Genomic DNA, 27,526 nt, shown 5'->3' with positions numbered 1-27,526 from the left:
CAGTAGGACTCCCAAATGGCTTCCCACTTGTCAAAAAACAGCTTCAGACAAGCCTTATAGTGTACACAGTGGTGCAAAATGACCTGGGAAAAAATGGTTTCTTTGGATATCATTTAGAGATTCATATCCCTGAATTCCTTAAGGCTGAATCTACTTTGGCTCTTTTCTTAAAGCAATTATGGCAGAGGCTCTCCTGCCCAGGTTCTGTTTACATAAGGACCATCTTGGCCACAGGTCATCTGGGTAGGAGCTAATTAATTGCCAGCTCTTTGAGCACAGGTAGGTTAATTAGCATGCATGTAATACGGCCTCGGAATTTTTCTTGGGAAAATTGTTTTAAATTCCAAACAATAAAGGATCTGTAATACCTGCCGGTCTTTTATCCAGAGCAAGCACAAAGGCTACTGGAGAAATAGAAAAGACTTTGTTTTTAAACTATTCAGAAGACACAAGGCATCACTGATCACCTCAAGGCCTCATTTTAATTGGATTCCAGATCCACGATGCCTTAGAGATAGTCTTTTCGAAATATATTACTGCTAAAATCTGTAAGTAGGTCAGCAATGGAACTTCAGAAGCCATAACATTCTTAGATCCTAATAAATGATCAGGGTCAGAACCTTACTTTGTGTGTATTTCAGTAAAGCATGTTGTGGGTTTGGACCACAACACATCAGGATTTTTACAAATCCAAATATTAAGGAGCATTCTGAACATCATCCACATGGACAAGAAAGAGAGAAATAAACCTGTAAATGCCTCTAGATACAAAAGAGATGAATCTTGGGTTTTGGACTATTAAGTACTTTTTTTTTCTCCAGACAATAGCCTAATAGGAGAATTACGAAGTACTCTGACACCTTCCACACCCCTCCGATTAAAACACACTTCACCAAATACTTAGATAAAGCCTGATTAAATAAACATTAAGGCAGAAAATGCAGCCTAGAATGCCCCATCCTGGGCTCTGCTGGAGTCTGAAGGGCCATCTCACTGGAAGATTTAACCAAACAATATCTACTGTGATTCCCCTGCAGCCTTTGCACTTAAGGAAAGCTAGTTCAGTCTCTGACATTTTGATTTTCACAGCAGACCCAACCAAAAAAAAAAAAAAAAAAACTTCCTGGGCTCCCAAGCTTATGCCTCCAGTTGAGATTGGATTTCTCGAACCTTACGCAACAGCCAGCAAACAAACAAACAGAAAAGGTTATTTCTATTACTCACTATTACTCCAGGATTTCAGTAAATATTTGATACTGATCTCAAAGAAGCCGGAATCCTGCTGGCTGGCCATGTCGGCGGTATACAAAGAGGCTCCCGGGACTGGACTGGGAGCCGCTGGAGGAGCAGGTACCGGGCGTGGAGATGTGCCTGTCACAGGTTAGTGATGTAAGCGGGGGTCAGCGGCGGACAGGGAGGCTCTGCAGGTCTACCTCCGGCAGGGGCAGGGAGCCCTCATTTAAAGGACACCGAGGAGCGAGCAGGAGAGAGATGCTCGGCCGCTCCTCCTCCTCCTCCTCCTCCTTCTGCTCTGGGTCCAGGACTTGCTTCTTATTTGCTGGGTGCTGATCTGCCTGCAGCCCTCAGAAGGCGGCGGCCGCTGCTTTCATTTCTGGGCTGCCATAACCAGAGCCGGCCGCTGCCGGCCGCCCGCATGCTCTGCTCCAGCCAGGTACGCTCCGAGGAAGTCCCCACCTGAGCTGCCGTTTTCCCCCCGGGGAGGGAGCGTTTCTTGGCTGGCCTCCCGTGCCGACCGCTCAGCCCACACAGCTCTCCGCAGGGCTGAGGGATGGGCTGGGAGCGCCGCCCCCTGTCCCTGCCCCGGCCCACGGGCTCAACCTGAGCCGCCCCTCGGCCCCGGACTCAGCGGGAGGAGGGGGAGGAATCTCCCAGCTTCTGGGGCTCCTCACTCTTCAGAAATGCTTCCAGGGAGCAGCCCGCGTGAGCACTGGCTGCTACTTCCCCTTGTGTCTGTCCCTGAAATAATACACAACCGCATCGCGCTGCAGCGGGCGAAGCTAGCTGCACCCCTGGATCTGGCTGCAGTGACGTTTTTTCAGAAAAGCCCCATCTGTCAGCCTTGTTGCAGGAAGAACGCTGGGCTTTTTCTTCCCCTTCTTTCACGGGCACAGTGGAAGCGGCACTTTGTGCCTCGCCCTTCCAGAAAGGCTTGCCGTTTGGAGAGGCACCGCACCCCGAAACGTGTGCGTCTGAAGGGCATGCCTGGTCGGCTTGTTTACAGAATGTCAGGCTCCATGGGCAGATCTGTGTCTCAAACCTATCACTTCTAAGAATCGCCGAGCCCACGGAAGCTTATTTATTTGTGTTAAAAGGATAAGAAGCAAAGGCATTAGATTCCTTGGTGTACAATGGCTTTTTAGATGGTGAAATCTCACTATCAGGTGTCCTGATTTCGGTTAGCTGTATTTCATGTTATCATATAGCTTGACTAGGGGATTAAATAAGAGCTTTCTGATTTTGACAGGCTGCCTTTCAGTAGGTGGGATTTGACCAACCATCTCACAAATCACGGAATAGTTCTCCCTTTCCAGTACATTTCTGATTAATATTTTCCAAAGGAATGAATAAAGCCATATTAATAATTATTGAACATAAAAAAATGTTGGGCAACTCCTCTCAAATCAACAAATAGGACTTTTTAGACTAACAGCTCTTCTGAGAAATGGAAAGAGTACAATGTACTTCTAAGATGAAGAGTTTTAAAAAATTTAGCACTACAGAGAACCATGCTATGTCCTCAAATGCCCCCAAGACACCATCATTACAAGCATTTCAAGCTCCTTACACTTACACAAAAGGCAAGCCCTGAGCCACTAAGATTTCCAGCTCTACTCACAGTGCTTAATTTCTGTGAAATCACTTATCAGATGGACTTTCTCTTTTTTCTTTTTTTTTTTCCCCCCTTTAAAGACTTTATTTATTTGAGAGAGACCAGGCAAGAGAGCATAAGCGGGGAGCAGAGGGAGAAGCAGGTTCCCCACCAAACAGGGAGCCAGACACCGGGCTCAATCCCAGGACCCTCAGCTGAAGGCAGAGGCCAACTAGGAGCCTCTGGACTTCTTTTTCATTTACAGTCTTACTAGAGTTGATAAACTAATTCTGTTTTGTCACCTGTACTTTGAATGAATGGGTTCCAAGTGAAACAGGACCCAAAGGTTTTACCTCAAAACGCAATCACCTCTGAAAACAAAAACTAATATCCATACCCACCTTTCTGAGGCCTCCGCATGGCAATGAATGAACAGGAAGTCTGCCTGGTACTTCTGAGTTAATGAGCAGAAAGTCTCCCAAGACAGGTCCCAGATGCCTACCTGGCTCTAGACCTTAGCTAGCAGAACTGGGGCAAGCTATTAATCTCACTAAGCCTCAATTTCCTCGCCTGAGAAATGGGGATAACAGTGGTACCAACCTCATTCAGTTTTTGGAGAGATTAAATGACATTATGAATAAAGTGTTCTGCATAGTGTCTTGCATAGAGTCAACAACTAAGTTTCAGTGATATTGATATTTAGGATGAAACCTTGGGGAGGCCAGAATCCAACTTTGGAAATTAACCAAGTTTGTACTGCTAGTATTTGGTAACAATGTACGGCTAGCAAGTTGGAGACATTTGGAACAGCTGTAATAAGCAAGCACGCTGTTATGTACTGTTACTCAAGCATACAGAGATTCTCTTGGTCCACCTTATAAAAGAGATCTTTAACTGGCTTTTCAAGGTTTTCAGCCCTACCATAAACATATTAACTGGCTGAGAATGCCACTCTTACATATATTTCAAAAGGAAATGATCATAAAATTTTAAATGTTGTTGAGAAAAGAATGTTTTTAATGGCATCTCATTTTCTCTGTGAAGAGCGAATCAGTAACTAAGAGCCCAGTTTCCGTCCGTTAGAACCTGAAATCTTGCTTATGTGTGCTTTTTCTCCCCCTTATTTGAGTACCTTTAAAGAGAGCATATATTGTAAAAGAACAGAAAAGGCCTTTTGTTTTGTTGAAAGGCCTACAAATCAAATAGAATGACACCTGCTGCAAGCTGGGATAAAACATTTATCCTTTTGTCTCCTCTCTGGTGGGGGCAGGGACGTTTATAAAACAAAATGTAGTCAGAACAGGCACCTGGACAGAGGAACCTAAAATACAAAATAAAATCTGAATTTGTCCCTGGCTTCTTATGAGACTTCAGATGCCATTTAAGAGGAATGAGGAACCTTTCCTTCATAATCTTAGGAGACCATATAATGAACCTTTAAGCAAGGGGTTAGGCAAAGATTTAGGAGGCGCAGAGAAAAGTAGCAGTAATACAGGAAAGCTGAAAAGTCTCAGGAGGTGGTATCCAAGACAAAAAACAAAAAAAGTCAGAAAGTGACCTGAGACATAATTAGACACATAATACCATCTACATTTATTCAACACTAATACTGTGTTTAAAAATACCTATTTTACCATATTGAATCCTACCCCCCCCCCCCCATCTAGGAAGTACTCTGAATAGCCCCATGTCATAGATGAGTAAATGGAGGCGAAAGAGGCATAGAATAAGGTCAAGGTCATAGAGCTAGGAAAATTTAAGTCTAGCAAATTTTAGAACCAGAGTCATTTTCCTTTCCTCTCCTCTCCTTTTTCCTTAAATCACAAGCAAGGCAAGAATCATGGTTATCAAACTTCTTATCCAAAGTTCAGGAAGAGATGCTAACACCATTATTAGCACTCCATAATAGGAGTGCTTAGGGACCCACTGGCCCTCCAAAATTGATTACTGTCTTCCCACTGGGCTCTAGCTTGCAGAAGGAATGGTTCCTTGGGACTTTGGCCCACCCTGAAGGAACCTAGAGAAGAATACTGTTATTTTTCCCATCAATTTGACTCGTTGTACAGGTTGCGGTCTGATTAAGGGTGCCGGACCCGGGGTAGAGGTGGGACAGGGAAGGGTGGCACGTTTGTCTGAACACCACTCTCCAAGCTATAAAGGGGTGGAAATGGGCTATGTCCACCCTGGTGTGTGCCACACATCTGCCCAATACTCAACCCACAGGAAGGGGTGCCTCATTGTGATCCATACAGCCAATGGACTGGTGGTAGCCTGGGGTGGTGTGGAAGGAACACCAAGAAAACAGAGCATTTCAAGAAGACACAGGCCAACTGGTCACCTGTGTCCCAGCCTGCTGAGTGGCAGGGTGGGATGAAGGTGGTGAAAGGTGCGTGGATTGATTGTATATTACAATCTGTGGCATGTAGCCATCCTGCCTGAATTCCTACTCTCTCTTTTCTCCCTCCAGAAGAGCCATGTGTCCCTCAGTTGTGCATCTGCCACAGCCCCTAGCACACACTAAGATGCAAAAAACACACAGAGTCACTGAATGAACAGACGTGTCACGCATGCCTACCGCTATCGGTTGCCTGCGGGGGGGGCGGGGGATAATGTACAACAGAAGTGCAATCAGTTTGTGTTTTAATTCATATTTAATTTTTCTTTCCTAGCATTTCTGAAAATTCTTTTTTGAGATGAAAATGTGTGTTCAAAAAAATGTGACAACAAAGCTAGGCAAACAATCTGGATGCTTGCCAACATCCAGAGCCATCTCCTAATGGTTTTAAAGAGTCTGATTGAGTTGATTGGGTTAGGGTTGGAATCCGCCCCCTTTCCCTGTGGATGGTGGCACGTGGGCACACATGTGTAATTATTGTCAGAGTGACATGTACGTTCATGCATAGAATGTATTAGGCAGAAGGGAAATGTCTTCCTAGCATCCTAAGGAAACAAAGGAAAATCACTCATTGTAAGAAAAAAATAGCTTTATCAGTTTTTGCTCAGTTTACAATTCTAAACAAAAAGCATTAAATATATCCTATTCCTACTATTATCTATTGTTTAATAAGAACAGTTCCAAGTCAAATTAAGCATCACCTAAGATCAATGGCGACAATTATAGAGAAGGCTTTGTTTCTCCTTATGCAGGATAAGGTCCTTTAGAGATAAAGAAAGCTTCAATATCAATCAAAAACTTTTTTTGATATGTTTTAGGTACATAATTTGGGGCTGATCTATCTCGTGCTAAAAACACAGTAGAGGAAAAAAATATGAAGTGATGCCACATCATATTCATTTTGTAAACAGAAAACTCAATAATCACTCCCTTAAAAAAATCCAACCCACACACACAAATCTTCACAAAAATAGATCCTGCAAATTTTGAAAACGCTTACTCCATTACTATTCAGTACAAATACTTTTTTTTTCCAAAGGAACTGAAATACATTTAAATGTTCTGAATGCCCCAGAACCTCATTAAAGCACAGCTTGTTTTTGCCCAGATTCAGACGTAAACAAGGAAAATTGTCTCTTAAAATGGTTTCCATTAAAAATTAGCAGCAGAACCCATTTTTTTTTCCCCTACTCGCCTCCTCTGCAAAGGAGTTTCATAAGGGACTGCGATCCCCGACAAAGGAATCGAATGTCAGTCTAGCTCATGGGAAGCCCATGAAGGATTTGAGCAGTGAAAGGCATCTGATGGCAGCAGGGAGCAGGGTCAAGTTTGAAGTCACCCCCCTTGCTGCTCTGCACAGCCAGCCCCTCCACAAGCCCATGACAACAGGGTGTGTTACAAGTTTAACATAGGGTAGGGGAATTAACATTAATCGAGCACTTGAGGTTGAGACACTGCAAGGCTATATTTCAGAGGACCTATGTGGACACACACAAGCAAAGGGCCACATCTCCTGGGCACTTGCAAGATGTGTCTCAAAAGTGGCGCCAACACATCATTAGAATGGATTGGGACTCAGGTGTGTGTTAACTCCGGTCTCTACCCCCAGCATCTTCATAATGGGTGAAATGAACACTGGGCCTCTCTTCCAACACTTCCCACCAACGTTCCCTATATTTGCTCTTGAATGATGACTTCCAGAGCAAATATTCCCCAGATATTAATAAGAAGGGGCACGCTGTAGCTCGCCAGAGCTAAGGCCCTGCTCTCCCACCCAGGAGCTCTGTTGTTTGGTTGCTGAACACCCCACAGCCTCAGTTTCTTCATCTGTTAAATAGTGCTTATCTCATGGGTCTGTTATGAGGATTACATGAGCACATAGTCAGACGACAACTGTTCAGCAGCAGATCTAGAGCTAGCAACAAACCCAGAATATGCAGCACAAAATGCCCCCTTAACTCCAAAGTCAGGTTAGGGAAAGGGTGAGAGAGAGAGAAAGATTTGGCTTATCACAGTGGGCTCCCATCTCCAGCCCCCTCTATCATCCCCAAACCTCCCAATCCACCCCTAGCTCCCATTGGCTGCCAGGGTAAGGCCAACATTTTGCAAAGTAAAGAAAGCCTGAACTTCTGCACATACAAAAATGTATTATTTAATATTTTAGTATATCCAACTTTTGGTCCCCAGGGTAAAGCCAAGTAGAGCTTAGTATAGACTCAATATCTCCCTAATTTACTCTTCTCATTGACCTCTCAAGGTAGTGCCTACATATTTGGATATTAAGCTGAAGCTAAACCAGGAGATACAGTTCATACATATTTTGTATGTACAAGTATAAAGATTTGACCTCAATTTCTGCAAGGCACAGTAGGAGTTAATACTCTATTTAGAGACTGTATGTGAAGAGAAAATATGGATTTCTTCCTCTGCCTTTTATTATGAAAGCATACAACAATGTTGATAACCTTACTACCCTATTTTCAAATACCACCAGCAACCAGAGAAATTAATTACACTGAGATACAAACAGGTCCAATATCATGAGCTACAACAGGAGCCAACAATTAATACATGATTATAAAATATTGTCCTTTCTGAAGAAAAACATGGCACTTGCTTGTGCACATCATTATTTACCAAAAATGCACAGACTGATAATACTTAGGATAAAAAACAGTTACATTAATCACCATTCTTCCCAAACATTAGATGCCATTGAAAGGAGAACTAAGAAAATAGTTTTTCCTTATAAAAATGATAATTAAACAAACAAACAAAAAAGGTGCATTCCCATAGTTGCATTTAAGTATTTTGGCTATAGCAAGGCATTTCCATTATTAAGTGATTAAAAATTAAGTACCCAATTTTAGGGCTAGAACTAATATTCCCACTAATGTTCCCAATTTCATACACAAAAGTAAATATTAGATTTTAAGTCCTAAGAGGCAGATCAACTTTTCCTCACAAGTACCATTTAATGTATATAGTTATTAAAATCTAGAATTTTAAAGTCAATGAAATTGGGAAAAGTTGGAAATTTTGATTAGTTTTTTTTTATATCCTTGCTACTTAAACATTATACACTTTTCTCTTTCTTTTAAGTGTGATCACATGTTTGCAGTTATCTACCAACAAAGTCTGATGGACTGGGAGTCAGGAAACTTTATCCTGTTCCTTACTCTAACCTGAATATGATGACCTTGGGCAAGTTACTTCCTACTAAATGAGGAAAGCTGCTTCTTATCACTAGATGGGCTCATCTCCTGGGACAGGCCCACCTTTGATTTCTCATATTATTGGGAGGGGCCCCCACACGGGGAAAGAACAGTGCACAATAAATGATTTGATGTCAGTCTTTGGCATTTGTTACTTCAATCTTTTGGCAATAGATTCACCTTCTCAATTCTGTTCTGATAAAGCTAATATCAAAAGTACCCCCATAAAAAGCACACGCTGCCTGTCGAAGAAGAGCAGCAGACACGGGAGCAAAAAATAACTGGGAAGGAGAAAGAGGTAAGTCAAAGTGAAACGGATCAAGTTGTCTTCTGTGAAGGCAGTGAGGCAGTATCAAAGTGCTTTCTTTGGTTTAGAGGAAAAGTGACAGTCTACCGTTGGCCAAGTCCTGGAAACCAGGGATATCCTGTAGCTGAAAACCAGCTCACAGTCCCGAAGATGAAGTGCTGAGCTAAGGAATTAGATACATAGAACAGCCCTTCAGGGGGCGCCTGGGTGGCTCAGTGGGTTAAGCCTCTGCCTTCAGCTCAGGTCATGATCTCAGGGTTCTGGGATCGAGCCCTGCATCAGGCTCTCTGCTCAGCGGGGAGCCTGCTTCCTCCTCTCTCTCTGCCTGCCTCTCTGCCTGCTTGTGATCTCTGTCTGTCAAATAAATAAATAAAACCTTAAAAAAAAATAAAACAAAAAAACCCAGCCCTTCAGGTAAAACATGTTTTAAACAGAAGTGGGTCCCTCCCTGAGCATCATGGATTCAACCTTCACAGTGACCATCTGCCCAGAGATGGATGGGAAAGACCCTCTGATCCTGCCTTTAGAGGAGCCCAGCAACGGTGAACACATGATCGCCTTCTCCACCCACAGGCACCGTTCCACGTGGTAGAAAATGTCACTCCGAAGGCCCAAGAAAATTCTGCAGGATAGACAAAGTCTTGCCAGGCATGTTTTTAGAAAGGGTGGGGAAATCACCACCCTATTTTGACCAGACAGGCAGAGCTTTGTGTAGGAGGGTGGGGCTGCTAGAAACTGTCTGAAGGATGATGGGAGGGAACAGTTTAATGGGCCGGTAGGGAGAGCGGTTCCAACTGCCCGGCTCAGCGAGGGAGCCAGAGAAAGGATAATGATCTTTGCAGACGGTCAGGGTGGGTGAGGTCACTTTGAGCGGCCCAGGGAGATAGAGGTGGAGGGTCAGGATTCCGATGCCCACAATGGCAGTTGTGGGGAGACACAAGCTCCAGTCAGCCCTCACTCCACCAGGTACTGGCCTCAGCGATCCACTCTTGTGGTCAAGGTACTCCCTTCTCGTTTATAGGGTACAGGTGATACTGTACCATCTGCTAGCCACAGAAGGTTGTTTCAGGATCTCAAAGGGGATTCTGGAGATGAAAGGACTTTGTATCCCCAGCGTGTCCGTGTTAGGATGCTCAGGGCTCCTGAAGTCTAAGGATCACACAAAAGGGCAAGAGGTCCCCGGTCAGCTCTTCCCTCTTCCAGAAACACATCATCGCTTTCCAGCTATTGTAGACTTCAGCTTCTGGACTAGGGACATACCAGGGTTGTCCTGCTATTTAAGTGGCCATTTGTAAACTCCAGGAATGTGCTGGTGGTTTGCTTGCGCCTTATCCAAATGCCACTTCGGTCTCTGGATAAATACAGGATGGGTGGCAACCGCAGTCTGCCTACTACTCCGCCCTACCTCAAGATTTATTTTCCATCTTCTTTGCTCTTCAAGGGAATTTTTTTCTTATCCTTTATAATTTTTTTAAATCTGTCTATAAATTCTCTAATTCTCAACTGTATATATTCTTTCCATAAATATAGTTCAAATTTTATGTTCATGAAAACAACAGGCAGCAGAAAAGAAAGGAAAGGGGACATGGATGTGGATGGACCTACTTTTGAGCTGTTGGATAACATTTTGAGACATTTCTGAGAGTTGAGAAATGTACCAGCAAGAAGGCTGGAATGAATCTGGAATGAATGAATGAATCTGGAATGAATATAGCTCTACTCTCGACTTTGGCTTTATACCTACTCGTACATATGAGGACAATGAAAATTATGGGGACTCAACAGCTAGGACACGGCGGAGTAGTGATCACAACAATAATGCAGATAATGGCTAGCTAGATGACAGAGCCAAACTGGAGCGCAGATCTGATGCTAGGCCAGTTATGTCCAATAGAAATATAACATAAGCCAAATATGCAATTTAAAATTTTCTAGTATGTACATTTATAATAATGAAATGGGTAAAATTAAATATATTTTATCTAACCTAATAAAAACCCAAATATGATCACTTCAACATGCAATATATGTAAAATTATTAGTGGGACATTTAATATTCTTTTATTTCTTGCACTAAATATTTGAAATCTGGTGTATTATTTTACAGCACATTTAAAATTAGACATCCACATTCCCTGGGCTCAAAAGCCACATGTGGCTAATGGTTCCTTTATTGGACAGTGCAGCTCTAGGAAGTTCTTAACTACTTTTGGACCCTTATGGCAGTCTGGCAAAGCCAATGGGCTCCTTCTCAGAACGTCAAGAAGACAAAATGCATGAGATTACAACAGAAACCAGTTATTTGGAAATACAGTTATCAAATGATTTCAAAAACCACAAAACTGTGGTTTGTAGATACACATTTCTTTACATATACATTAAATACATTGAAGAACATAACCCAGAGGTAAGCCCAGTAATCATAATAATTTTGTAATAAAATAAGAAACAAACAATATTGAAATCTACCTAAAGCAACTGTAACATAATGAAAAAAAAAATCTGTGATTTCAATTAGTAGTGAAGTCAAAGGTACTGCTAATACTATTTTTGTTGCCTATATTAGTACTTGAGGAAAAGAGTAAATTTCAGTTGGGAGTTAATGAGAGGCAAAATATAATTTTTTTCCCATCTCAACCCTTGGATCCCCACTGTGGATCTGATTGACAGTAGGTGTTCTCAGCACTAGTCTCTACTCCTCCCACACACCCCTCCTTCCACGACAGCTCACTTTCAGGTGATTCTTGAAGATGGTCATAAATAATTGCTACACATTGGGGAAGCTTCTCATGCTCCCCCCCCCCACTTCTCTTGATTCTACTTCTTCCTCTTCCTCTATCCCTTGCTTTCTGCCATTCTCACCACGCTCTTCAGTATCTTATTTGAATCAATCGAGGTGTTCATTAGCTCTTCAGAATCTTATTTGAATCAATCGAGGTGTTCATTAAATGATACCATGTATCATAAGCCTTTTCCCAGAAGCTACAGGTAACACACTCACCAAATAATTAGTTGCTGGGCTGTAGAATCTCTGCTAATTACAAATCCTCATGATCTAATAAGAATATGCAATGTAACTCACATCTGTGTATGATCTAAATTGTCCATGTTGGAGAATATGTAAGAGGTTCAATAATCTCCCCTCCCCCCAAACTTACATGTGTTTTATAAGTTGATGAATGATATCCTAAATCCTTCGAATATCCAAATGGAAAGGAGATAGGTTATATTATTTTATACACTTAAAATAGTGTTCCGATCTTCACAACTAAGTTAGTTTTTAAGATTTCACTTTGCTTTGAGATGTGAAACTCATTTGTGGATCAAAACCAGCATGTTTTTCTAATACAACAGAACAGGAAGGAACACTTCAGAGCACATCCTATAGTTACAGGGGTGATCAGGGTTTCATAAAACTTATGTTTTATATATGTATATATACACATATATACGATATATACATATGTGAATGCTGATCTGATATAAAATATACTTCTTATTGTGAGACTTGTGAGTCATGTTCAGAAAAGTTTGGAAATCTTGTACGTTGCTGGTGGGAATGTAAAATGGTTCAGCCACTACGAAAAAGTTTGGCAGTTTCTCGAAAAGTTAAACATAGAATGACCACAGGACCCCACAATTCCACTCTTTGCATATTCCCTAAGAACTGAAAACAGGAACTCAAACAAATACACGTACATCCGTGTTCACGGAAGCACTATTCACTATGGTTGAAAGCTGGAAGAGTCCAAATGCCCACTGATGGCTGAATGAATACATAAACTGAGATAGAGCCCCAGTGGCTGAATGGATACACAAATTGTGTCAGAGCACAGTGGAATATCCAGCCAGAGGAAGGAACGGAGTACTGATCTGTGCTACCTGGACAAACCTTGAAAACACTATGCTAAGAGAAAGGAGCCAGCCCATCAGAGGCTGAATATTGTGTGATTCAATGTATAAGAAATAACCAGAATAGGCAAATCCTTAGTGACAGAATGCAGACTGACTGTTGCTAGGGGTACAGAGAGCAGGGAAGAATCTGGTGAACGGTGAGGGATTTTACTCTGGAGTGAGAGAAATGTCTTGGAAGTAGATAGAGGTGGTGGTTGTACAGCCTTGTGAATGTATTAAATGCCACTGTATTGGAAATGGTTAATTTCATGCTATGTGGATGTCACTTTAATAAATTACTGAAAGGAAAAAAAAAAGTTGGAATGCACTAGCTCTAGAGGGCTCTTCATAAGGTCTATTTTCATTTGTATGGGGTCTACTTCCTCTGTGGTGCTGCTACATCGCCACCTAGTGGTGAAGGTGCCTTCCGTCTGGGCTCAAGGGCTAGAGATGTCTGGTTGCCTAAAGGGTTGCCCTCATGCTCAGAAGTCCTTCAATATCCGAAGCAAGTCAAGGCCCACATACTTAAGTGCAGTAGCTGCTTCATAAGTGTCCAAACGATGCACAGTGATAATCTCCAACCACTTGGAGCTTTAACTGGGGAAGCGGGATGGTTTCAGTCCCGGTCCTGAAATATTTATCAAGAAGTCTCTCTGGGATTCATTTGCCAGTCTTTAAACAGGGACTCGCAGCCCTTCTAGCAGGATAAGGATGAATACCAGATAGCATAAAGAATGCACCAAATGGGAGTTTCGTTCTTTAACTTCCTTACTTCTAAGGATACTTGGTATGAGCTTATGAACCCCAAAGAAGAGGACTTGTATCTCTTAGGGAGCTCCCTCCACTTCAGACTGTCCATGGAAGAAACAAAGACTGTGGGTGTCCAGAGCAAGGGGACATAGATCCAGAGGGTGCATGCACAGAACATACACCAGAAACAAGAGAACACAAAGCCCAGAGGCCAGAGCATCAGGGAGCTGGTGAGAACCAGTGTATAACAGGATGGGAAGAGAGAAAGAAAGGAGAGATCAAGCAGACATTCTATTATTGTCATAAATATTGCCTGACTGGAGAGGGACAGACAGACAGACACCAACCACCGGCATGCAAATGGACTTATGTGAAAGATTCCAGCTCCACAGAACATAATGTGTTCTGTAAAGAATGAAATGAAAAGCAGCCTGAAGTGTGGCATATAGTTACAAAAAACCACCAGAAAAGACAGACACTAAGTCGTGTGCTTTTCAAATTAGAAGGCCAAAGCGTTCAAGCAACCCCAAGGGTTAAAGAAAGAACACAGAGGAAAGGATCACAGAATTAATTAAAAGTAAAATAGAGAGGGAAAATTTCAGAGCAAAGTGCACTGCTGCCATGTCCAAATAGGATTCGTAGGAAATTATAGGAGGTGGTGTGGTTTGGCATTGAAAAACTACAGGAAACAAACTCAAAATACACTTCCTACACTTCCTACAGACTTATTCTTACAGTAGGAATGCTATGGGATCAATGGGGTTCGGGTGAGCCGAAAAGAAAACCCTGCCAGCAGGTGTGTGGCGCCAGGCTGGGCGGGGGCGGGGGGGTGTGCCCAGGTTGTCTTAGGGCAGGTGTGTTCCCACACTGTGCAGTGAGCTTGCCATGCCTTTTCCTCTCCACAGCCTTCCTGCTTCCCTCCACCATCCCATTCTCCAGGAAGATTTTGCCTCATAGATGGCAGCTGATGTGAATGTCCCCATTTTTCTAGACAATGGAGGAAACGCCATTTCTCACCCCACCCCCGCTCCTTGCTTGGGACCTGACTCCCTCGGTCTCATTTTTCTTTCTGATATCATTCCAGTCTATCAAAAATTTTAATACCTCTCATCTGAAAAGCAAACAATAAACAAAACCAAACATCGCTTTTATTGCACATTTCCTTCCGATTTCCACCTTAGTTTCCTGACTTCTCGATCACAGCCTGGTGTCTCAAGACAGCAGGAGGTTCCATGCAACCTCCTCCCATTTCCGTCAGTCCAGTCCAGCCCACCTCCTGTGGCCTCACTCCTGCTAAGGTGACCAACAGTCCCCCACACCATTCTTCTTGAAACTTTTTTTTTTTTTTTTTTTTGCTTTGATGACCCATTGTGCTCGTGTTGACAGCACATATGCTTTTATGACCTATAATCTCTTGGTTCTCCGGGTCTTGCATGGTCAGCTCTGACTCCTCCTCCTCCCAATTTTCTAGCAACCTTGACCTCCTCCAGCTCAGGGTGCACAGGGCTGTTTCACTGGCCACAGGCTCTTTTCCATTCTCTTGTCTTGGCTAAGTCCTGCTTATCCTTCCATCAGTCCAGATAGCACATCGTCAGAGAAGCCTTCTCTTGGTGTCCTGGTCTAACTCCAGACCCCCTGTAAAAACTTCTCATAGCTCCTTTTACTTGTCTTTACTTATCACATGTAGTTACGCATTTATCATGTAATTTTTTTCCAATATGCTTTTCTCCCTTTTTGGACTGTCATTTCCACTGGGGTAGAGTCCATGTTTATTGTGTTCACTGTTTTATGCCTGGTGTCTCAGGACATTAGGTAAATGCAGTCAACATAGCACCCAGTATGCATTCAGCACTTAATTATTGGATGGACAGCCATTTGGGTAAATGAATGAATGAATATTCTAACCAATGGCAGGAAGCCCAACCGCATTAATGTCTTTACCCTGGCTGCTCCACGCCTTTAACCTTCTCCATGAAAAGCCATTCATAATTTTTCAGGCTTTCAGATATCTGTTTGAACAAATTCCATCTGGGCCAAGAGAAGCATGAGGCTGAGCTAACTGACAGCAAAGGGAGGTGAAAAGTCAAGGGGAAGATCAGCTCAAAGAAGAGTCCCTCTGTTCTCAGTGTTTCATTTTCTGTTTCCTTAACACTATCTCTGCCCAGGTCAGGTGTAGAGGGGGCTCCTTCCATACTTGCAGTGCACTATGGACCTGGAAACCACAGAAGCTATATGTGGAGGAGAGACAAACATGGAAGTATGGGCAAGAGAGAAAAAAAAGCTTTGAAGACAGAATCCAAGTTCAGAGTCTTAGAAGTCATCAAGCCAATTTACTCATTATGAAACTCACGCCTAAGCTCCAAGGAAATCACCCAAGGTCTCCACTGGTGGGAGAACAGAGTGGACTGAACCACGCCACAGACGCCCACTGGGGTGGGGAGCCAGGACACTGATCCCGTTACTGCTAGCAGCTTAAGGGAGAGTCTTCTCTTCGGAGCCATTTCACACCCATCCCGTTCAAAGCAGGGTTTTTCTTATGCTTATGACTGCTTGCGTCAAGGCCATAAGGTCTCTAGTAAGAGGGGTGCCTGGGTGGCTCAGTGGGTTAAGCTGCTGCCTTCAGCTCAGGTCATGATCTCAGGGTCCCGGGATTGAGTCCCGCATCGGGCTCTCTGCTCAGCAGGGAGCCTGCTTCCCTCTCTCACTGGCTGCCTCTCCATCTACTTGTGATTTCTCTCTGTCAAATTAATAAATAAAATCTTTAAAAAAAAAAAAAAGATTCCAAAACTCTTTTCTACTTAGGAATAATGAAAATCCCAGGCAGGTGTCTGACTAGGATTGAGTTTCATGTAAAATTTTTGATGTTTATTCATTAAACAATGTTGTGCAGAGCCTGTTGATTTGAAAAGTGATAGAGGGGATAGCTAATTCTTTGTTGCCCTTGATCAGCTAAACTGGGGAAAGTCTACCCTTTCTAATCCCAATCACTCTCCAACTTACTGCCCTTCCAGCTCACTGGAACAAGTGCATTGTGACTGCCAATGCCCAAACCCCATGGAACCTTCTGGTTCTCATATCACAATGGCCTCCTGGCAGCATCTGGCACTGTTGGTCAAGTTGACTTTTTTGACACTTTGGCTTCTGTGACATCAGCCTCCCCTGTTCTCTTCCTACCTCTGTGATTGTTTGATCTCCTCATCTTAAAGACTCCTCCTCTTTGCCTCCCTTAAACTGTAAGGGTAACTCAGAGCTCCACACTGAGCGCCTTCTTTGCATATATAAATATTGCCTAGATATTTCAATTAACGCTTAGCGTCAAGTATGGTGTGATGTTTCCCAACTTCCATATCTCCTATCTTGCTGAGGTCCATGTCCACGTGTACCTCTTTATCTTTCATTGCCCGAAAGCCAGCGTGGCTGAATCTGAACTCACTACTGCCCCTTCTCAGCTTCCAGTCTCTCCTCCGTCACCTGAGTGGCACCACCATGTGCTAATTCACTCAAGTTAGAAAGCCAAGCAGCCCCTTCTTTTTCACTCCCACACGCAAAGCCCCGGCAAGCCCTGCCAGTTCTCTCTCTCAACTATTTCTTGTATCCATCTAGCTCGTCTTCCTCCCACCACCACGGTCTTAATTCACGTGCCTGTGATTCATTGCCTGGTTCAACACAGGAGTCGCATTGGTCTCACGCTTCTGTATACCGCTGCTGGATTGCTCAGTAGTTCCTAACGCTTTAGGGGCAGAGCACAACCTTTGCTGGTCATCCTAGATCCTTTCCTACTTCCCCAACTTCATGCAACACCTACTTCAGCCACAGGGAATGGTCTGTACGTCGCCCAAGCATCATGCAGCCCCATGCTGTTCCACTCTGCGCTGCCCACCTTCCCCACCGGAACCCTCACCCACTCTCCTGAGAAGCTTACAGCCTTCCCCAGGCGAGGTAAAATGTTCCTCATCTGGCTCCTCCAGTAGGACACCTTCCACGGTCATATTGTTATCAGGTGACCTGACTGCCTCCTGCTCAACTGTGTGCTCCCTGAAGCCAGTGGAAAGATGGGTCGCTCCTCTCTGAATTACTGGCACATAGTATGGTGCCTGGAGCATTAACAGATCCTAAAACATGCCAGCTGAGGTTTCTTTCTGTGAGTGAGCCCACAAGTAATGGATAGAATATTATCCTCAATACATTAAATGCATAAACTACATTCTTCTGCTGTGCATCTATCAAGGGATTTTCTATGGAAATCTACAGAAACAATAGGGAGGAGAACAATTCATGGTTTGATCAAACCAAAGACCAAAAAATCGCATGAGGGCATAGAAGAGCCTGTTTTCAATAATAGCCAATCAGACAGATATGAATTCTAGAATTCTAGAGATTAATTTTCCAATCTTTTGCCATTACCACAAAGTTGCCTTAAATGCCAGAGGCTCAACTCTTAGAAACAACAGGGCCGATGAAGAATGGGATTCACGAAATCTTAGAATTCTCTGCAAACACCTGTCAACAATGACTTAATTTCACTCGAGGGGCACCTGGGTAGCTCAGTGGGTTAAGCCTCTGCCTTCGGCTCAGGTCATGATCCCAGGGTCTTGGGATAGAGCCCCACATCGGGTTCTCTGCTCAGCGGGGAGCCTGCTTCCCCCTCTCTCTCTGCCTGCCTCTCTGCCTGCTTGTGATCTCTGACTGTCAAATAAACAAAATTTTAAGGAAAAAAAAAAACTTAATTTCACTTGAATACACTTACCTAGCTGATGATTCACTGAGAAGCAGCTCCAGTCAAGAAAGCACCATGACTCTCTGCTTTCTTTTCCATGAAGGGACCAATGAATTAATATACCTTCCTATCACATGAAGGTCTCCATGTCTTTGAATTTCACATGTGCAGAGTTGAAGCGTTTAAATAAGAGGGTTATGGCCAAAGAATTAGGCCAAATGCTGTTCTTATATTTGCGAACTTCCCTCTCAGGACCAGCTGAACTTATGCCGGTGACATTTTAGAGTCTAACCTATTCATTTGCTCTTCTTGTACTTCAAGTGTTCTGGCGTTTTCTGAGGTCACCGGCCTGTTGGCAGACAGCCACAGCCCCACTGGGCTGTTGGAACCACTCCAGCTGGATAAACTGAGCCAGGCTTGCTTGGCACAACCTCACTTTCACATACTCTGCTTCCATCACAGGTAACCTCTTCCAACATGGAAACGCCTAGAAGCATGAGAAGTGTTTGCTTTGTAACTGAAAAAAACTCCTGGCATTTCTCAGGACACATAGCGCTCTGACATGGGCTACTCAGAGCTCCAGCAAGGCTGACTGTACTGAGAAAGAAGACTGACCTCAGGAAGTAACCTCACGCCAGGTTTTGCTTATGAAATTGTCTCCCACCAATGGGATTGCTTCGCTGGAAAACACAGGTGTGAGGAAATGCAGAAAGAATCAGAGTTCTTACATTTCAAACTACTCTAGCCCCTACTCAATTCCTGTGTTTTATTGGGAGGATGAAAATAATAACACCCGTAGGACTGATTGCTCGTAACAGACTGCATGAGAGACTACCAAGGGTTTTTTAAATCAAGTAGATGCCTAACTCTCACACTCTTACGTTTCAGTAGAAGAATGTATGTCTTGGGATGCCTGGGGGGCTCGATTGGTTAAATGTGTGCCTTCAGCTCAGGTCCTGGGATCCAGCCCCATATTGGGCTCTCTGCTCAGCGGAGAGCTTCTCTCTCCCTCTGCCCCTCCCCACCTCTTGTGTACACACACATGCATGTGCACACTCTCTCTCTCTTGAATGAATAAATAAAATCTTAAAAAAATGTATGTCCCAGGTGCTCTCCTAGTTTCATTAAACATGTATATATGTGTATATACATAATACACACATACACACACATACCCTGGGACTAACACTTCAGCCAGTTAAGAACATAGACTTTGGAGAATCAAAATACCCATGTACTTCAGTTAACAACAAAACAGCCGCAATAACAACATAGGGCACATCTAGTGAAGAATCAATCTGATTTTCTGTTATACATTTTGAAACACTAGCAGTGAAGAAGCACTAGCTCCACTCTAGCCACAGAGGCCTCCTTGCTCCTCTGCGAACAGGCCAAGCCCAGGGCCTTTGCACTTGCTCTTCCTTCTGCCTGAACTCCGTCTCCTAGGATGTCCATACGGTTTACTGCTTCTATTTCTTCAGGTCTCTGCCTACCAGCAAGATCTGCCCTGAACACCAAACACAAGATAAGATATCATTCCCCTGTCTCTGTATCCCCCCCCCTTTTTTTTTCTTTGCTTTATTTGAAGCATGCTTCACTTTCTGAATAATACATATTTACATGCTCAAAGTGTGTCTCCTAAACCTACCAGCATATAAAATCTGAGAGGGCAAGGCTTATGTCTGCTTTACTCCCTACTCAATCTTAGTACCCAGAGCAATGCTGAGTGCAACAAGACAGGGGATCATGGAATACTGAATGAATGGGTAAATCAATGAATGACTTTTGTTGCAATTTAACTTACTCCATGTGTATTGTGGAGTATAATGTGCCCAACTGACAAACAAACCCATCAAAGAATACATCGACACCAACAAATGCTCCTAACAGTCCCTCTTTGCTCCTGAACCTTGAGAAGTTATGGTTCATGCTGAATTAAATGTCATAGTTGACGGTTTCTGGAAGAATTTCATTTCCTCTACTGTTGTCAGTGTGCTGCCACAGATGTGAAGATGACATCACCTTGGGATTGGTAGTCCTGTGATGGTCTAAGTTGATGTGCCTGCTGGATGAATCACTCGGACTCCGATTCTCTGAGTTTGACTGAACTCTCCCTACCCGGACCAGAGAGAAAGCCAGTTCAGTGCACTGACAGCCAGGAGACCTGGGGTGCCTTTTACCAAAATTCCAGGAGTGATAACCCAGGACAAACACAGGAGCTGGGACTGTGGGGGCAAGCAGGTGGACCTAGGCAGCAAGTGCAGAACTGGCTGTTAAAGCCAAGGATGCCTAGGTAAGAAGAGAGGGAACGCTGGAGCTCAGATCCATGCCACGTAGGGCTTCTAGAATGGGCCTGCCAGGAGCTGACGGGTATCACCTTTGAGCCGTGGCACTAGAAAACATAGACATTCTGTTTTGTGAATCCTGTTCTTTCTGGATAGATTGAAAACAATTTTATTTCTCCACATTGCAAGTAAAACTCTTTAAGTGGACTTGACCTTGCAAAAGTCATCAAGACACCTTGAAAGGCCTTTTGTGATAAATGTGGCATAAGAAGAACATTTAAGGCTCAGGCTAGTGGTACAGAAAACTTAGCTGTGGGCAGCTTGACTCTTGTTCATATTTCTAGAGTCCTGCCTTCTATATGATGGCTAGACTTCGAGCTGTAGCTAAGGCATATTATTGTTAGTTCTCTGACAATGGCAGTGGTGTTCTGATTCATTAGATGTTTTGATTAATGATTTGGATGAAGCCAGAGGTATCATACCCACCACACGGGAGAATAAAGCAAAGTTGGGGTGCTGCGGGGGGGCACATATCTAATAAATGACAGCCAGGATCTCTCCTGGAAATGACTAGAGAGTGGAATATGGGCCAAATCTAACATGAAACATTTTGTTTCAGGGTAAATGCAAAACTCTATGTTTCAGCCACCCCACAAGTTTACCAAAAGTAGGGTGCCTCTCTTATAGGTTTGTTTACTTCATAGCACATATCAATTTGCAATTCTGTATCTGTCTGTTCACTTGTTTATGGAAGCCTGCATGGGTATAACTTAAGCCCTGGAGAGGGTAGAGATAACATCTGCTGATTTCCTGGCTGCATTCCCAGTGTGTGGACTGCGCAACCCAGCAAGCACTCAGGACACATTTACTGAATGAACATCTGAATGAAGGATGGAGGAGAATATGACTTCAAGACAAGTCTTTTAAAGGTCTGGCATTTGTCTTTGCAAGTTCAATGCCAGTTAACGATGCTGGGGCTATCGGAGGTGATCTAGATGTCTAGAATATGGGTTCTGGCCATTTTACCTGATTCTTTCTGTGGGGGTCACCTACCTGCTTCTGAGTGTCCCAATTAAGAGGATCTAAGTTATGGGCTGAATTATGCAACCCCCCATTCCTGCGTTGAAGTCCTAATCCCCAATACCTCTGAATACCACTGTATTTGGAGTGGGGTCTTTAAGGAGCTAATTAAGTGAGAACAGGGTCACACTAGTGTCCTAATCAAATATGAATAGCTCTGATTAGGACACAGACACAGAAAGAGGAAAGATGATGTGAAGACACAGAAGACAGCCACTTGCAAGCCAAGGCGAGAGGCTTTAAAGAAGCCAACCTTACCTACACCTTGATCTTGGACTTCCAGCCTTCAGGACTCTGAGCTAACTTTTGTTGTTTACCCTGCCCAGTTGGTGGTACTTTATTGTGGCAGCCCTAGCAAACTCATACCTATAAGTAACTACTTAACCAACCGAGAGTGCATAATTTAACAGTGAGGCGAATTAAGAGGGCAGTGAACACTTTCTTCAAATATCTGAACAATTATTACAAAGAAGAAAACACAAGGGAAAACTTTCTGACAAAAAGGGACATCCATGGGGCACCTGGGTTGGTTGAGTGACTGCCTTTGGTTCAGGTCATGGTCCCAGAGTTCCGAGACTGAGTCCTGCATTGGGCTCCCAGCTCCATAGGAAGTCTGCTTCTGTCTCTGACCTTTTCCCCTCTCATGTTCTCTCTCTCTCTCTCAATTAAAAAAAAAAAAAAAAAAAAAAGGAGAGGGACATCCAAAAATGGAATGCATGAGCACTCCAATATATAATTTACTTATTTACTGAATTTATTGTTTACTGGTTGACTCCTCTGACTAAAGGTAAGCTCCAACAAGACAAGCACAAGGTAGGTGCTCAATAAATACACCAAGTGAATGAATTCCACCAGAGGAACAGAGTTTCCTGTTACTGAAGGCATTGGAACCGAAGCCAGACACACCCTCTATAAGGATATTACTGAGAAGTTTCTTGCAGAGGACACAGGGTCCTTTTTCAAAGTTGAAATTTCATTAATCTGATTCTACTACTGATGAATGAAATACAGGTCCTTCTCATAATAAAGGTCCACCTTTAAACATCTGTCTCCCTATACAGACTCTAGTCAAAGTATCAAGACCATTCAACTTACATATTACATTTCTTCAGCCTGAAGGCATTATCCACCCATTGTATCTCCTGATACAAGATAAAAACACAAATTTTAAGTATCGTTTATTGTAATTTATTTTCTGAAGTCAGCCCTTAAGGTAGATAGACATTTCTATTACTTAAATCTGTTTAATTTACAGCAGGAGATCCAACAGCAGAAGACTGTAGAATCTTAATAAATGTGTAATGAAGAATAATTAATAATATTAAAAATTATCATCTTCTTCTTAGCCTCCCAAGAGCAGTGGCAGATGGCGAATTCTGGCTGTGCTAATTCTAGCTGTGCCTGTGGCTGCCCATAGATCTTTCAAGAAGCCAGCATTCAAAGAACAGAGTGAAACTCACAAGAGTCCCATGAATTTTGCCGTTGTTTCAAAGGTTCTTTTGGCATAGACTCTGCCTGTAGACTTTCAATCATGGCAATCCAGTTTCAAAAAAAAAAAAAAAAAATCACCAGATGATTTTACAGAGATTTTGAAAAATAGACCTGTCCTTGAATGCGAAAGAGTAGGAGGACAGGACGCTCTCCTACTTTCACACCATTGAAGAATTTGAGTACCACAGTTAAGCTTTTAGGACTTTCACATAGCTCAGAAGTACTGAGGTTAGAGCATCATGATGTTCAGGTCATTGAAAAGCACAGACATTTTCAGTCAATAAGAGCTGTATTTCATAATTCATTTTGGCAGATGTTTCACATTTGCCTGATCCCATAAACTTTATTTCCAACTTGCTACAAGTCTGCCAGGTGCCAAGAGCAATACTACATATGGAGCCAAGATGGCAACTTCTACAACCCAACATATGTCTAGGTCTGCTGTACCTATGCTTTCGTGTTTATGTTCTAGCCGTACCTCCAAAATATTTATTTTCATAAGAAATATTAACACTCTAAATGGAACCAAAGAAATGATGAACACCAATTCGCAACCATGTGGGAAAACAATGCTATGAAATAGACGGTGGTAAGTCGAACTGCTTACAGTCCTAGATAGCTAGCAGTGATCAGTACTGTGTTGAATAGATCCTACCAGTTGAATTTCCCACACAAATCCCATAGCCCTGACGTCAGCATGATGGCATGGGTAGAGACACACTGTTGACAAAAAGGAGATGCTGAGAATCGAGCTCTCTGGTTCATCTCTATCTTCATCACTGGAAAAGCAAGGCTGGTGGGAGGCAGGACTATCATATAAAAGGGGACTTGAGGGTTTCAAGAGTCTCCAGAAATGTCTGCTCTTCTGTCCAGCAGTTTGCAAACTGCTCTGTGAATCATTTTTTTTTTTAATTTTATTTTATTTTATTTTTATTTTATTTTAAGATTTATTTATTTATTTGACAGAGAGAGATTACAAGTAGGCAGAGAGGCAGGCAGAGAGAGAGAGAGGAGGACGCAGGCTCCCTGCTGAGCAGAGAGCCTGATGCGGGACTCGATCCCAGGACCCTGAGATCATGACCTGAGCTGAAGGCAGAGGCTCTAACCCACTGAGCCACCCAGGCGCCCTCTGTGAATCATTTTTAAAGAGGGGTTTGAAGGAAAGGGTTACCCTGGCTTGTGACAAAGCTCCGAGGATGGGAAAATTGTACCAGATTAGAAATTGGAACATCTGTGCCCCAGTCCAAACTCCACAATTAGCCAGTTGGTGACCCTGAGCAGGTCATTTGGGTACAAAACTCTTCAGGCTCCTGCTCATATGAAAATAGGAACATAAATTCTAAAAAAATAATAAATAAATAAATAAATAAATAAATGCTGGATATATTAATTAACTAGATAGGGGAATCCTTCTACAATGTATATTGAATCACCATAATGCACACTTGAATGACCTTAAAATTTTGCGTGTCAACTATACCTCAATAAAGCTGAAATTAAAAAAATACATACCACTTAGGACTGTAATAAAGATAGAAAGAGATAATATATGCACATAGCATGTAAAGGGCATCATAATGATATTAATAGGTTATACTAATGATAGTATTTTTTGAGAGATTGCTATGTGCCCTCAACTGTGCTAAGCACTTTTCATGCATCATCTTACTTAATTCTTGTAATAGCTCTATGAGTTTGTAATATTATCCTTATTTTGTAGTTGAAGAAACAGAAGTTTAAAGAACCCAAGGACACTCATGAAATATATGCCTGGCTGATGAGATGTAGTTTTTATGAACTTAAGTAGTTCCATGATTGAACACAAATTATACCTAACCTTAAAGAAGTGGAATATCTTATTTTAATCTAACAAGATTGACTATTAAGTACCTCTTTGTGCCACATAATGGACTACTTTACATGCTATTGCATTTGATCCAAAGACCTGTGTGCGTATGCTTGTGAAAGAGGTACTGTCCCTATTTTAAAGATGGAAAAACTGAGGTTCATTAGGGGTGAGTGATTGCCTAAGGTGGCAGCCCTTAACTTTTGATTCTAAAGCAGGCATAGCTCAGCCTTCCTCTAACTTTGTGTTCCAATCTACTTAAACATGAGTTAACTGAATGAAGGCAATTAAAAAGAATAGACTATAAAAATAAAATAATACCAAAAGTTAACATTTTCTCTTTTCTCATTCTTGCTTTTGGATACTTACTTAACATCACTACTAAGCATTCCACTCAAAATCTGACCACTTAAGGGGAATATTTTTTCAAGATGAAACATACAGTTAACATCAGGTCTTTTTTTTTTTTTTTTTTTTAAGATTTTATTTAGGGGCGCCTGGGTGGCTCAGTGGGTTAAGCCGCTGCCTTCGGCTCGGGTCATGATCTCAGGGTCCCTGGATCGAGTCCCGCATTGGGCTGTCTGTTCAGCAGGGAGCCTACTTCCTCCTCTCTCTCTCTCTCTGGCTCTTTGCCTACTTGTGATCTCTGTCAAATAAATAAATAAAATCTTTAAAAAAAAAAAAAGATTTTATTTATTTATTTAACAGACAGGGAGGGAGAACAGGGGGAGTAGCAGACTCCCTGCTGACCAGGGAGCCCGAAGTGGGGCTTGATCCCAGGACCCTGGTCCTCTCTGCCCAGGTCTCTTACTCTGTGCAAAGACATCCTTATCCCACACAATACCTGATTATTAGCTTTAATTATTATTGGTTCTAGATGTGCAGCTCATCTCTCCAAATGGACAATAATGGCGATAAGCTGTCTTTATTGTTTTTCTCTACTTTATTGTACTCAAGAAGTTGTCAATAGTCTTATAACAATGGAAGAGTATATATTTTTTAAAAAAGTGAAGACACCAGAGTCTGTAAATTGTTGCTAACATCAATTCTCTGGCACCTTAATGATCTAAAAATTCAACAAAGCAAGATAACTTTCTGTAACTAGGCATAGATCACTGTGTATTTTCTAGGTTTGTACAATCCGGCATTTAATATTTAATAGCCTCATCTTAACAATGAAGTTTGATAAAATTGGTATATATTATTCATGAAAGCCCGTTCAGTTCCTTTGAAAATAAGGTAGGTATTCATGAATTGTTATTCATTCAACAGACAGTCCTGAGCACCTGTGAATTGCCTGACACTGTGTGGGGCCTCTGGACACAGTGCTATATGGTCTTGACTCTCAATAGGCTTATAGTCTAGGAGCAACACACATGGTGATTGTTCAATATGACGGTGGCATAACGCAGGTTTCTATAATAATTTCACTAATAAAACAGAATCTGATTTATTACTAGACATCCTTAATGTTTGAAAGCTGTGGTTCTTAGTGGGTGTGATACTGCCCTTTAGGGGCCTTTTTCCAAATTTGCAGAGATGTTTTTGGTTATACCGGTGATGGGGCAGGGGCTGCCAACATTCCGTGGGTAGGGGCAGGGATGCTTAATGTCAGGCAATGTGTGGAGCTCTCGTGCACAGTGACATCCTCATGTCCAACCTGACATCCAAGTGCTCCCCTTGACAGCCTTATAGATGAGAAACTCATTTGTACTGAACTTAGTCTGGAATCTGATGTTGTACTTATAAACAAAGTATTAGCAGAGTACTTTGGCATAGGTTAAGTATCTTCTCCATTTTCAAGGAATGCAACCACTAAGTATGCTGGGGAAGGGGGTACTTTGCTGTGTTTGGAGCCTGTACAAAAATTGGTCATCAATTTGGAAAATCATAACACTGAAGCACACACCTGTGCCAGTCTGCCCAGGGGGCTGTGCCTTCACAGTGCGGCTCCATGACTGGTGTGCACATATGACTAGTTCACCCTGTCTCTCCATGCAATAGAGTCAGAGTACTGGAAGTGTTGATTCTCAGACTAGTTTAGCACAGATGACTTTCTTTACCTTTCTGTCTCTCTTTTTTAAAAAAGATTTTATTTATTTGACAGAAAGAGAGAGAGATCACAAGAAGGGGGTAGGGACAGAGGGAGAAGCAGGCTCCCAACTAAGCAGGGAGCCTGATGTGTGGTTTGATCTCAGGACTCTGACATCATGACCTGAGCCAAAGGCAGTCACTTAACCAACTGAGCCACCCAGATGCCCTTTACCTTTCTCTTTTGGATTACAGTTATAACATATAGATATAGGCATATAAATAAAGATTTTTAAAAAGCTATACAGATAGATGAGTTGTATTGTCTTTGAATTTTATTTCAGGATAGTAAAAGAGATATGACAAAATATTTGTTATAAAAGGGAGAGTTGGAATAATAAAATAAGATGAAAACAGAGAGGGAGGCAAACCATAAGAGACTCTACTCTTAACTCTAGGAAACAAACTGAGGATTGCTGGAGGGGAGTGGGGGTAAGGGGGGGTGGGGTAACTGGGTGGTGGGCATTAAGGAGGGCATGTGATGTACTGAGCACTGCATGTTAGGTGCAACTGATGAATCATTAAATTCTACCCTGGAACTAATAATAATAAAAAAGACATTTTCTATAAATAAATAAATAAATAAATAAATAAATAAATAGGAGAGTTGGGTCCAATAGGCTTA

At 42.5% G+C, this 27,526-nt stretch overlaps 1 protein-coding gene and 1 long non-coding RNA gene across 12 annotated transcripts in view; one reads left to right on the top strand and one right to left on the bottom strand.

Annotated features, from left to right (window-relative positions):
• The window catches only part of FRY (FRY microtubule binding protein), a 446,915-nt gene that overhangs the window by 255,989 nt on the left and 163,400 nt on the right, over window positions 1-27,526 (bottom strand). For 2 of the 11 annotated variants that reach the window (XM_082700310.1, XM_082700312.1), the window contains exon 1: window positions 1,225-1,345. The exons of 8 other annotated variants lie outside the window; for them this stretch is intronic. In XM_082700310.1, the coding sequence (XP_082556436.1) occupies window positions 1,225-1,294 (70 nt within the window). In that variant the 5' untranslated portion in view covers window positions 1,295-1,345. Of the gene's footprint in view, window positions 1-1,224; window positions 1,352-27,526 lie in introns of those variants that run through there. One more of the 11 variants, XM_082700307.1, reaches the window with a different exon arrangement.
• LOC309848571 lies at window positions 1,236-8,577 on the top strand. The gene is made up of 2 exons (XR_014303129.1): window positions 1,236-1,380; window positions 8,328-8,577. It is a non-coding gene; the product is annotated as an uncharacterized lncRNA (long non-coding RNA).

The sequence above is a fragment of the Mustela nivalis genome (genome assembly GCF_964662115.1).
Source record: "Mustela nivalis genome assembly, chromosome: 15".
Lineage (NCBI taxonomy): Eukaryota > Metazoa > Chordata > Mammalia > Carnivora > Mustelidae > Mustela > Mustela nivalis.
This window is presented reverse-complemented; position numbering and strand designations above follow the sequence as displayed.